The 14,020-nt window shown below is 40.8% G+C and overlaps 1 protein-coding gene across 5 annotated transcripts in view; it reads right to left on the minus strand.

Annotated features, from left to right (window-relative positions):
• The window catches only part of pcnt (pericentrin), a 227,886-nt gene that overhangs the window by 39,961 nt on the left and 173,905 nt on the right, over positions 1 to 14,020 (minus strand). For all 5 annotated transcript variants that reach the window (XM_063051522.1, XM_063051521.1, XM_063051520.1 and 2 more), the window contains 2 exons: positions 10,134 to 10,301; positions 3,016 to 3,211 (listed from right to left, as the gene is read on the minus strand). In XM_063051522.1, coding sequence (XP_062907592.1) covers positions 3,016 to 3,211; positions 10,134 to 10,301 — 364 coding nt within the window. The remainder of the gene's footprint in view (positions 1 to 3,015; positions 3,212 to 10,133; positions 10,302 to 14,020) is intronic.

Genomic DNA, 14,020 nt, shown 5'->3' on the forward strand with positions numbered 1-14,020 from the left:
AATATATAAAAGGCCACATCGGGAGCACCGGACGCAGTATATCACCCCAGCCGACTCACAGGTGAAGTGTTGTCTCACCTGGAAGGACTGTTTGGGGCCCTGAATGGTGGTAAGGGAGTCGACTGGGGTGATATACTGCGTCCGGTGCTCCCGATGTGGCCTTTTATATATTGGCAAGACCCGACGCAGACTGGGAGACCGCTTTGCTGAACATCTACGCTCTGTCCGCCAGAGAAAGCAGGATCTCCCAGTGGCCACACATTTTAATTCCACATCCCATTCCCATTCTGACATGTCTATCCACGGCCTCCTATACTGTAAAGATGAAGCCACACTCAGGTTGAAGGAACAACACCTTATATTCCATCTGGGTAGCCTCCAACCTGATGGTATGAACATCGACTTCTCTAACTTCCGCTAAGGTCCCACCTCCCCCTCGTACCCCATCTGTTACTTATTTTTATGCACACATTCTTTCTCTCACTCTTCTTTTTCTCCCTCTGTCCCTCTGGATATACCTCTTGCCCATCCTCTGGGTCCCCCCCCCCCGTCTTTCTTCCCGGACCTCCTGTCCCATGATCCTCTCGTATCCCCTTTTGCCTATCACCTGTCCAGCTCTTGGCTCTATCCCTCCCCCTCCTGTCTTCTCCTATCATTTTGGATCTCCCCCTGTCCCTCCAACTTTCAAATCCCTTACTCACTCTTCCTTCAGTTAGTCCTGACGAAGGGTCTCGGCCTGAAACGTCGACTGCACCTCTTCCTACAGATGCTGCCTGGCCTGCTGCGTTCACCAGCAACTTTGATGTGTGTTGCTTGAATTTCCAACATCTGCAGAATTCCTGTTTGCGTTCTCTTGTTTGTGCCATGATTAATGGTGTTCCTCAGGGGTCAGTGCTAAGCCCATTGCTACTTGTCAATGATTTGCAGGAAAATGTATAAAGCATGAATTGCAAGTTTGCAGATGACACTAAAACAAGTGGTGTTGTTGACAGTGAAGATGGTTATCAGGACTCACAGATGAATCTTCATCAGCTGCATAGGTGGGTCAAGGAATGGTAAATTAAGTTTGTTCAGATAAGTACAAGGTGTTGTATTTTGGGAAGACAAATGAAGGTAGGATGCTCACAGTGAATAGTAGGATCCTGAAGAGTGTTGTATAACGGTGACCTATGGTTCTTTGAAAGTTGCATTGCAGGTAGACATGCTAGCGGAGGAGGCTTTTGGATGTTCTCTTGCAGTTGTACAAGATGTTGGAATTGGCATGACCATCAAAATACAGAGAAAAATCTTGTCTTGCATACTGTTCTTACAAATTAGATCATTACACCAAGCATTGAGGTAAAACAAGGTGAAACAACAACAATGCAGAACAAAGTGTAACAGCTACAGAGGAAGTGCAGTGCAGGTAAACAATAAGATGCTAGAGGTAGATTGTGAGGTCAAGAGTCCATCTTATCAGACTAAGGAACAATTTTATAAACGTTTGCAGGCGGACAGAAGCTGTCCTTGAGCCTGGTGGTACAGATTTTCAACCTTTCGTGTCTTGTGTCTGATGGAAGAGGGGTGAAGAGAAAATGTCTGGGGTAGGTGGGCCATTGATTATGCTGGCTAAGATACAGAGACAGTGAGAAGTACAGACAGTCCATGGATGGAAGACAGGTTTCTGTGATGTGCTGAGCTATATCCACTACTCTCTGCAGTATCCTGTGATCCCATGCAGAGCAGCTGCCATACCAAACTATTATGCATCCAGATAGGATGATTTCTACGGTGCATTGTTGAAATTTGAAAGTGTTGATGCAACAAGCCAAATTTTTTTAGCTCCTGAGGAAGAAAATGTGTTGGTGAGCTTTCTTGGCTATGGCACCAATGGGATTGGATAAGGACAGGCGACATGATAGAAAGGTATGATGTTCAGTCCTTGGAATTTGACACTCTCAACCATCTTAACCTCAACAGCATTGATGTGGTGAGGTTGCATTTGGAATCGGTGTTTAGTTTTGTTCCCCCTGCTATAGGAAAGATGACATTCATCTGGAAAAAGTGCAGAGGATTTGCAAATTGCAAAGTGCAATTTATAAAGCTGTTGCTAGGACTGAGTTATGGACAGAGGTTGAGCAGACTGGGACTAATGTCAATGGAGTGGAGAGAATGAGGGGTGATATTACAGAGGTGTATGAAATAATTATGGACATAAATAGGACCAATATGAAAAGCATTTTTCCGTGTTGTGGAAATCAAGAACTAGAGGGCATGGGACAAAGGTTTAAGGTAAGAGAGGAGAGATTTATTAAGAACCCGAGTGGGCAATTTTTTCCACACAAAGAGTGGTCAGTATTTGGAATGTGCTGTCAAAGGTTGAGGTAGGTTCAGTAACAGTATATAAAAAGTACTTGGATAGGTTCTTGGATATAAAAGATTTTAGACTGGGATATGAGCCAAATGTGGGCACATGGAACTAGCTTAGATGGAAATCTTGGTCAGCGAGGACCAGTAGGGCCAAAGGGCATGCTTCTATTCTGTATTATTTTATGACTGTATATTTTCACTCTGCACTTAGCCTGCTACATTTGACAACAGGAAAATGATCTACACTATGCAATACATTGATAAATATTCACCAAAATACTGAATCATAAATATTTAAAATACTATAAGATGAGGGCACAAATATAAAGAATTAACCTTCCTAATAAGACGGCAGTTAAGAAATATCTAAATAAGTAATTTGCACCCATTTCCCAGAAAATAATGATTAAAGTTACAATAATATTCATGGAGCCCAATTATGGAAGGTAGGAAGAAAATAAAAGAATGGAGGAGGAAGTGGTCTTGCTACCCATTTTAGAAGGAACAAGAAAATACAAACAGAACTGGACTAGTACTTTTCAGCTTTCCATGCACTCTGAAGAACTAATAGTCAACCCTGCCATTAATCACTGCTGGCTGGTAAAGACTGAGCAACTTCAGCTTCCCAATTGCTAAACTTGGGATCTTCTGGCTATATAAACATACCTTGCCTACGTAGTGGCCGTTCTTGTTTCTTGGCTTGCTCTTCTGCACAGGTGAGTGTATTCTGCAGCTGCTGCAGCTTTTCCTGGTGTTGAAGGTGTGCCATCTGCAGCTGTGAACGGAGATCCTGCACCTCTGACAGCAAACTGCTTCTGTCCACTGATAAGAGGTCTTCCAGGGCGGATTGTTGCTGCTTCTCCTAAACAGTGAAAGTTACAGGACACAAATACAGATGTGAACTAACTGCAGTCCTTGGACATAACTGTTCCTTCACAAACCTTCCATACACTACACGTTTCTGTAATGTGGAATCTGATTTTGGTTGATCCATAGTGTGAAGTGAAGTGAATGTAATAATAACCTTCATTCCTTTCTTCCTCACCCTGCGCATGCAGTTGGGATAGAGGTGATGGATGGGGAGGGGGAGCAGGAGGAACCAACTTACCTAACGACTTATGGGCAACAACAAAACTAGAAGCTTCGGTACTGGGAGCATTTAAAACTTAGTTAGAATTATTTAGTTTAAAATATAGAGACCAGAATTGTAAACATGTTGATAGGCCACATCTGATTAAAGCAAAGCTTCATGGGGTGTCAGCATATCAGGCACATGGTTTCCTCACTAGCCAGGGTGTGCATGAGAGGTGACACCTGGGCAGTCTCAATGGGTTGAGCTTAAAGAAGTACGTGAAGATGAATAGAAACCACTGGTTTAGCGGTGCAGTCAAAATGGAAATGTTATTGGACAATAGGGACAGTAGCATACCAGAATATGTCACAGAGCTAGAGCACAGAAACAGGCCCTTCTGCCCAACTCATCCATTATGGCCAAATTTTGCCCTCAGGCTAGCTCCATTTGCCTGCATTTGGCCCATAATTCCTCCAAACCTTTCCTATCATGTACCTGTCTAAATGCCTTTACTGTAACTGTACCCACCTCTACAGCTTTCTTTCACAGCTCATTCCATGTACTATCCTCTGTGTGGAAAAAGTTGCCCCTTGGATCCCTTTTAAATCTTCTCCCTTTCATGTTACTCCCTATTCAGACTCCCAATCCTGAAGAAAAAGGCAATTACTATTTATCATATTGATGTCCCTGATTATTTTACAAAACTTTTACAGTCACCAGTCAGCTTCCTGCACACCACCGCCCAGCTGATGAGCCACTATTCCCATGGTCCCAGAAACATTCTTGTGAATATTTTCTGCCTATTTTCCAGCTTAATGACATCCTTCCTATATCTGGGCAACTGGAATCGCACCCTATACTCCAAGTGTGGTCTCACCAATGCGGCATGATATCCCAACTCCTGTAGTCAATGACCTGACTGCTAAAGTATCCCAAATACCATGTTTACCATGCTGTCCACCTGTGTCTCTGCCCTAGGTCTCTCTATTCTACAATACTTCCCAGGCCCTGCTATTTACCATCAACATCTTGTCCTGGTTTAACTTAGCAAACTGCAACACCCAACGTTTGTCCGAGTTAAGTTCCTTCTGCCCTTTCTTACCTACTTCTCACTTTAAACTTTGACAGCACTCTTTACTGTCCACTATACCACCGATTATACCACAAACCAACCAATCCTACCAAGTACCTTTTCTTCCAAATCATTAGTATGGATTTCATAGGATTGCTTTTATATTTATATTAACTGTATTTTTTGTTTACTTTTTTGCATTCTATGTTTATTCTGGTTTTTTTTATGCTGCATCAGATCCAAACTAACAATTACACACGTGTACTGAAGAATGACAATAAACAATCCTGAATTTTGAAGATGACACACAACAGTGGACCCAGTACCGATTCTTGAAGCACATCACTGGTCACAACCCTTCACTACCCATCTCAAACTTCTTCCACTAAGCCAATTATGTATTCCATTGGCTTGCTCACCCTGGATCGCATGTGCTTTAATCTTCAGGGTAAGCTTACAATGTGGGACCTTGACAAAGTCCTAGTTAAAGTCCACATAGTGGATATTTTACTATTTTGTGAAAAACAGTACTGAAATTTGTCTGAGTGACAGTTCTATGGGTGAAGATACTTTGTTAATGAGAGATGTCAGAGGAGAACAGCCAGACTGTTTCAATTTCACAGCAGGGACAGTCACTCAAATAAGCACACATTACTACAGTGGTGTGCAGAAAAGGATGAGCTACAGAAGACAACGAACATGCACTCTATGGCCACTTTATTAGCTACATGAGGCACATAATAAAGTAGCCATAGTATTAGCTGGGCTGCTGATTTATATGAATATGCTTGTTCATATGGGACAGAACGATACAAATATAAGCAGTAATGCCAGTAGATGGAAGCATTAAATTTCAACAAGATAGATTAAGTAAATGGTCAAATTTGTGACAAAAGGAGTCAGTGCAGGCAAGAGTAAGGTCATCTGATTTAGACCTAAAAAGCCTAAACTGAGTACTTTCTAGTCCTGAAGAAGGGTCTGGGCCTCATATGTCGACAATTTTCCATAGATGCTGTCTGACCTGCTGAGTTCCTCCAGTGCTTTGTGTGTGTGTTGCTTTGGAGTTCCAGCAACTGCAGACTTTTTTGTGTTTGTGAGTACTCTCCAAAGCAGAAAGTGTGCAGGTCCAAAATGAAGACGACGTCCACACAGCAAATTCACAAACAAAGATGAGTACAAGAAGGTAGAATTTATAAATTAGGTCCTTTAGATGTTTCCAATGTACAGAGCAATTTTAGGCACAATATAACAAGGATATTTGAGGCATAAAGATTGCAGTGTAGATTTGCCACAGCAATAATTGGACTCCAGAGTTAAATCATGAGGAAAGATTGCTTGGGGGTTGTATTCCATAAAAGTTTAAAAATTGAAGGGCAGTTTTATCAAAGTTTTCATTGCATTAACAATAAATGATAATTTCACTATCCAATCATTTCTGTTGGATGTCAAGTCTAGAATTAGAAGACACTTCAAAAAATAATCAGTCTCATCAACAATTACCGTAAATTCTGGTGTATAAGCCGACCCCCCCCCCCGCCATTTTCAAGGTTAAAAAAGTGACTTTTTCGTGTTACCTTTGTATAAGCCAACCCCTTTTGTAAAGGTTTTTGATTTAATCAGAAAAGATCACAAGATCTCACATGCCGGTACTCAGCTTTGCCGGATGCGGAACCTGGAAATTTTGTGAACCAGCATCTGCTAAGAAAACAGGCCTACACATTGTAGAGCATTGTAAGTGACTTCTTAATAAATAAACCAGGAAGGGAAGTTTTGGATTAGGTTCCCAATGGTAAAGAATCCTCTGAAATGTAATCCCCGTGAAACCATTTGGCGCCCATCATAATCTCGTTAAAACATAACACGGGGTGGCAGGATGTGTACGTGTACTCAGTATTGAGTTTGCGACCACCATGTACAAAAGATTAAAATGAATGCGATATGATGCTGGCTTCAAGCTGTTAATTTTGCTAAAGGAACAAATAATTCTGCAGCTGTTAAGAAGTTTAGTGTAAACAAGAAACAAGTGAGAGAGTGGAGAAAGGCAGAGGACACGCTGACAGAAATGCTAAAGACGAAATGTGCAAACCGTGGGAAAACATGCCAGTGGCCAGAACTGGAAGAAAAAGTTTTAGAGTGGGTGAATCACCAGCGATCGTCTGGATACATTGTTACCAGAGAAATGATTCGAGTTCAAGCATTGAAAGGGGCAGAAAAACACCGTGAGGTCAGCGAAAATTTCAAAGCTACGCAAAGTTGGTGCACCTGATTTACGAATAGACGCAGTCTTGTGTTGAGACAAAAAGCAAAGATTGCTCAGAAGTTGCCAAGCGACCTGGAGAATAAGATTACGGCCTTCCAATTGTTTGTAATCAAGCATCGAAAGGAACGTTCTTACTCGCTCTCACAGATTGGTTACATGGATGAGACACCAATGTTCTTTGATTTTGCTGGCAACCGCACTGTCAATCAGAAGGGGGAGAAAACAGTCCTGGTCAAAACAACTGGACATGAGAAGCAACATTTTACTGTCATGTTAACGTGTATAGCTGATTTTTTAAGAGGAAAACATTCCCAAAGAAAGAAAAATTCCCGCGGGGTGTTGTTTATGTTCAAGAACGTGGCTGGTTGGTTGAAGTGGGTTAAAGAGGTGTGGCGTCGATGTCCCGAAGCTTTCAGGAAGGAAAAATCGCTACTTGTCTGGGACACGTTCAAAGTGCACTTGTCAGGTGAGACAAAAGCAGCATTGAAAGCTGAAAATATGGACATTGCAGTCATCCCCGGTGGTTTGACATCTGTGCTCCAGCCACTAGATGTATTCATGCGTCGACAATGGAACGAATGGACGACGTCTGGAAATCAGTCATTCACTCCAGTGGGAAGTATGAGGGCCACATCTCTAGCTACAGTTTGCGAGAGGGTAGTGCAATCGTGGGAGGAAATGAAGGCCAGGTGCATTGTGAAGGCCTTCAAGAAGTGCAGCATCAGCAATGCTTTGGATGGCACTGAAGATCATTTGCTTTGGGAAGAAGACGATGGAGATTTGGCAGCCAATAAAGCTGCAAATGATGATGTTGAAGCAGAAATTGACAATCCTTATGATGATATGGTGACTGCCGAAGAATGGGACACGATTTTCAGAGAGTCAGATAATGAAGAGTGTGAGAGTTTCAAGTTCTGAACGTTTGACGACAACAGTGTGTACAAGTAAATTAAGAAACAGAATGTGTTTTGTAGATCTTTTGTGTAGATTTCATAAGCATTTGTATTTTCTTTTGTATTTGACTCAAAAACAGCCAATAAATACAACCTGTCTTCCGTGTATTTGTTTTTTCCAAAGTAGGCACCCTCTGTATAAGCTGACCCCCTAATTTTAGGACCAAAATTTAGGGCCAAATTCACGGCTTATACACCAGAACTTACAGTAAGTTTGGAGTCAGCTCCACAGGATCAGGGTGGTAGAAGTCAGACTATCCTTTTACCAATAGCAACTGAAGCTAGTTTGATTATTATAGGAAACATGACAAAAGAGTAAAAACAGAGAATCTGCTAAGGAAAAAATATTATTGGAAGATAATTCAAGATAGGAGCAGCATGAGGGATCGGCCATCAAGATTACTGCCATAGGTAGTATAAAGAAGCAGTTCAGAGGACTTGATCACCAATAAGAGTCAAAGGTAAAATTCAAATATTCTAGTAGTATTGAAATATAAAAAGTTGCCACGTTTATGGCCGTAGCACAAGTGGATCAAAGTCCTGCTGTTTTCCCATTTGGACTGAAGGTCCATTCACTTCTAAATGTAACCTGATTGAAAAAAAAGTTTTTACTCTGTCTGCTTGATGCTTACCTCATTGAATTCTGCATCATCCAGGTTATTGTAATATGTAGTGAGGGTATTATCACTGTAGGGAACTTTGACTTTTGATTCTTTCCACTGCTGTTTTACCCACTCCTCCACCATATCCTGTTTATGATTTTTCATTGTACTCATTTCTCATTTTTCCTACTTTACACTGGTTTCCTTTACTACATATGATCAGGAGGGTGCAGTGAAGCAAGCACACATAACTTCTGTGACATCATAATGACAAAGTGACAGGACAAGATTATTTCAACTTTCTTAAGTTAAATAAAACTGCTTCAAACTGACTGAAATTGTTGAACAAGGAAAGATCAAGTTAATCTGCCACTACTTTAGGAATTGTGGTTAATGCAATCTTAATTGGCAGCCATTATAACTGAATTCAACAAAGACGCAATTATGCCTATGGTGTAGAGTTCTTTAGATAGAAACTCTTCCAATTTGCCAATGTAAAACAGAAACATAATTATAAAGGAAATTTCCTGTGAAATTATGACTGCACATTGGGGTGACTTGGAAGGAAAACCCTCGTATTTCTGCTTCCATGCAAACTTAACAAAATCAATGCAACTGACTCATGATTTAGTCTGTGTTGAATTATTTTCTTCTCTGTCAAGATAATGAAAATAGGTACCAAACTTTGTTTCAATACCTAGACTTAAGGAAAAAGGCAGAGCTTAGGTTCTTAATTAATAATGCTAATATTAGTTTTAGTGACATATTTGTAAGGACTGCCATAATGCTGGTGGCAATTCTTAAGAGTCTAATAATTCTACCTTTATTCAATTGTTTTATAGGTGTACAACTTGAATTGGGAATCGAAGTTAAGAATTTAAAACCAGGAACGACTTTCACCTGCCACTTGCTGAATTCATACAAATTCTTTTTGAAGCAGAACATTTACAACAATCATCTGTCTCACCATATATTTCTATTATTCTTGCAAAACCAGATATACTCTCAGTGGCCGCTTTATTAGGGACCTCCTATAGTTAATAAAGTAGGCACTGAGTGCATTTCCACTTGCTTGTGGTCTTCTGTTGTAACCCATCCAGTTCAAAGCTCAACATGTTGTTCAATCAGAGATACTCTTCTGCACACCATCTTTGTAGCGCATGTCATTTGAGTTAATATCACTTCCTGTCAGCTTGAACCAGTCTGGCCAGCTCCTCTGACCTCTCTCAATAACAAAATATTTCTACCCACATAACTGCACCTCACTGAGTGTTTTTTTTGTTTATGAAACATTCTCTGTCAACTCTAGCGAACTGTTGTGTGTGAAAATCCCACGAGATCAGCAGTTTCTGAGATACTCAAACCACCCTGTGTGGCACCAACAAATATTTCACGGACAAAGTCCCTCAGATCACTTTTCTTCCCATTCTGATGTTTGGTCTGAACAACTAAACCTCTTGTCCATGTCCACATGTTTTTATTCATTGAGTTGCTGCGACATGATTGGCTGATTAAAAATTACATGTATTAATGAACAGGTGTATCTAATAAAGTGGCCACTGAGTGTACATTAATGCCACTTACAGTTTTCTCTGCAGCCAAAAAGTAATTTAATTGCACCTGCATAAGTTTATCAGTCCATTCTTTCAATACAAAAATTGATTAAAACGTTGTGAATTTACCAAATCTGTCTTGTATCATGGAAGTTTCAACACACAATGACAGGATTCTTTGACACAGACCACAGCGGTAGAACATGAAGGATGGAGAATGTAAGAGGGGTGGAAAGTGGGAAGATGAAAATGCTGATGTGACTTATGTTCACCTGCTCTTTAAGCATACGTTCAAGCTTCTCAGGCAGAGAGCTCTCTTCTGTAGGTGGGTTCTTCATGTACGAACGCAACTCAGCCAAGAAAGACTGTTGTTCCTGATTGAGGACAGCCTGCACAGCCACAAGTAACTCCCTCCGCCAATCAGTTCTGCTTGCAGAATCCTGTCAAGTAGAAAATGTCAAGTAGGAAAAAGGAGTCAAGACTTCTGGAAAGGAAATAATGATTGTAACCATGGGTCATGGTAAACATTATAAATAATGACATAAAAACAGAAAATGCTGATAAATACCTGGCAGGTGAGGAAGCATCAGTGGAAAGAAATAATGATTAGTTACAATTATTCACAAGTGCTCTATTCTTTCCCATATATCTGTAGTATCGCGTTCGCAAAAAGAATGGAAATCAAGACTCCACTGCAAATGTGTCTCATCCATTGTTTGTTCCAACTAAGGATGGAGTCAGATTGAAAGCAAAGGCTGAAAATGTGTCAAGGCTGAGCTCCTCCAACATCTTGTGTGTGTTGATAGGAGCTCTGATGGTTGGGAAACTAACAATTACAAGGAAAAAGAAAGTTCATAACAAATTGGCTAGAAATAGAAGCATTGTAAAGGCTCTATAATTTGTACCAGGGCAGTTTGATAACAAGGGCCATGCTGTTCTCCTTGTGCGCAAACAAATAAAGTATGATTGAAGAATGAGTGCAAGTTCTCAAGAGTCCAGTTCATCAATGACAAGTCCACAAGCACTACTTGTTTCATTACTTGTGGCTGTCCATCATAATTCTCTGCTCCACTTTTAGTCAGAATGTTTTCATCCTCCACAGATTTCTTCATTGATCTGAAGGAGCACAACTAAAGCTTGAGAAAAAAACCTATTTCATTTCACCAAAAGATGTGGTTTTTATTTCACATCTTTCCCGTGCTACCATCTCATCTGTTAATTAATTGTACCTATCTTTGACCTAATCATTCTTCATTTTACTTCCTCTCTTTTGATTTCCTGAGCTCTGTACTTGCTTCAGCCCAGTTACATCTTTAACATATCTGCAGTTTTAGTAATTAAATATTGACATTAAATATAAATTCTCATTTTCTTCTTTCTAATGCTGGGTTTCACTAAATATTTGCAGCATTTTCTACTTCTTTGCCCAATTCAGTTATCAGGATACTTTCAAATGTACACAAATCAGGAATGGTTATAGATTCATATAGTCATATAAAAGTGCAGCACAGAAACAAGGCCTTTGGCCAATCTCATCCTTGCCGAACCATTTAAAGTGTCTAATCCCATCAACCTGCAACCAGACCATAGCCCTCCTACCCATATACATATACAAACCTGTCTTAAAAGTTGAAATCAAAATCGTATCCATCACTTGCTCTGGCAGTTCGTTCTACACTCTCACCACCCTCCAAGTGAAAAAGTTTCCCCTCAGGTTCCCTTTAAACATTTCACCCTTCACTCTTAACCCATGACCTCTAGTCTCACCCAACGTCAGAGAGGAAAAGCCTGCTTGCATTTACCCCATCTATATCCTTCATAATTTTGTATACCTCTATCAAATCTCTTCCCAATCTTCTATGTTCCAGGGAATAAAGTTCTAATCTATTCAATCTTTCCTTATAACTCAGGTCCTCCAATCCTGGCAACATTCTTGTAAATTTTCTCTGTACTGTTTCAATTTTATTTACATCTTTCCTGTATGTAGGTGACCAATAACATCCCAACTCCTGTAGTCAATACTTTGATTCATGAAGGCCAATGTGCCAAAAGCTTTCTGTACGACTCTATCTACCTGTGATGGCACTTTCAATGAATTATGCACCTGTAATCCACCTGTGCCCTGTTGCTCACTGTCTAAGACCTACCCTGGTTGGTCCTTCCAAAGTGCAACGCCTCACACTCGTCTGCATTAAATTCCATCTGACATTTTTCGGCCCATTTTTCCAACTGCAAGCTTTGATAGTTTTCCTCCCTGTCCTACAACCTCAATCTTGGTGTCTTCCGCAAATTTGCTGATTCAGTTAACCACATTATCATCCAGACCGTTGCTATAAATGACAAACAACAATGGACCCAGCACTGATCCCAGTGGCACTTCACTAGCCACAGGCCCTCAGTCAGAGAGGCAACCATCTACTACCATTCTCTGACTTCTCCTGCAAAGCCAATATTTAATCCAATTTATACTTCATCTTGAATGTCAAGTGACTGAACCTTTTTGACCAACCTCCCAAGTGAGACCTTGTTAAATGCCTTGCTGAAGTCCATGTAGACAACATCCACCGCCTTGCCCTCATCAACTTTACTGGCAACATCCATGAAAAATTCTAAGATTGGTTAGACGTAACCTAAAACACAGAGCCACAGACTATCCCTAATCAGTCTCTGTCTATCCAAATACTCATACATCCGGTCCATTAGAATACCTTCCAATAATTTTCCCACTACTGATGTCAGGCTTAACAGTCTATAATTTCCTGGTTTATTCTTACAGCCTTTCTTAAACAGTGTAACAATATTCACTATCCTCCAATCCTGCAGTACTGCACCCTGCAAATTCTGCACTTAACTCCCAGAGTCCAAAGGAACACCTTGTCAGGTCCTGGGGATCTGTCCACCCTAATTTGCCCAAGTACAGCAAACACCTCCTCTTCTGTAATCTGCACAGGGCCCATGCCCTCGCTGCCACTTTCCCTCAGTTCTACAGATTATGTGTCAGTCTCCTGAGCAAGCACAGATGCAAAAAGTCTGTTTAAGATCTCCCCCATCTCTTTTGGCTCCAAACATGGATTACCATTCTGATCTTCTAGAGGACCAACTGAGCCCCTTGCGATCTTTTTGCTCTTAACATATCTGTAGAAACTCTTGGGATTCTCCTTCACCTTTTCTGAAGGGCAACCTCATGCCTCCTTTTAGCCCTCTGGATTTCTTTAAGTGCTCTCTTGCATAAGTACCTCATTTGTTCCTACCTGCCTACACCTGCTATGCACTTCCTTATTTTTCATAATCACGGCCTCAATATCTCTTGAAAACCAAGAGACATCCTTGAATTTTATTTTGACAGCCATATACAAGCTTTGTCCTCTCAAAGTTTCAGTTTTAAAGGCCTCCCACTTACCAAGTACATCTTTGCCAGAAAACAGCCTGCTCAATCCACACTTCTCAGATCCTTTCTAACACCAAAATTGGCCCTCCTCCAATTTAAATCTCAAATTAAGGATCAGAACTATCCTTATCCTCTTCCATAATTAGCTTGAAACTGATGACATTATGATCACTATAAGCAGTGTTCCCCTACACAAACTTCTGTCACCTGCCCTCTGTCCCTAATGGGAGATCTAGTATCACACTCTCTCTGGTTGGAACTTCTACATACTGATTAAGGAAACTTTCCTGAACAGATATGACAAACTCTATCTCATCTAGACCTTTTACAGTATGAGAGTCCCAGTCAATTTGTAGAAAACAAAGGGAAACTTTTAGCTTATGGTGGCTAATTTCATTGTAAGCAAGCATAAATGCAGGAGTTGATGCTTCAGTGACCAGGGTTCTATCCTAGCAATCAGTGCTCTTTGAATAAAGTTTTCAATTAAGCAAGCTGTGTTATTACTTGTGAGGAGTCTCATCTGCACTGGGAGAATCAAATGCTGACCAAACAGTTCCTTGTGACCACTTGGGTTTGCTGTCCTCAAGCAAACTAGGGTGGACAAATCCCCAGGACCTGACAAGGTGTTCCCTTGGACTCTGTGGGAGTTAAGTGCAGAATTTGCAGGTTGAGGTACTGCAGGATTGGAGGATAGCGAATATTGTTCCGCTGTTTAAGAAAGGCTCTAAGAAAATATGCATCCTTTCTAATTCCTTCACAATACAGGTTTCA

Source organism: Mobula hypostoma, chromosome 6 (assembly GCF_963921235.1).
Source record: "Mobula hypostoma chromosome 6, sMobHyp1.1, whole genome shotgun sequence".
Taxonomy (NCBI): Eukaryota; Metazoa; Chordata; class Chondrichthyes; order Myliobatiformes; family Myliobatidae; genus Mobula; species Mobula hypostoma.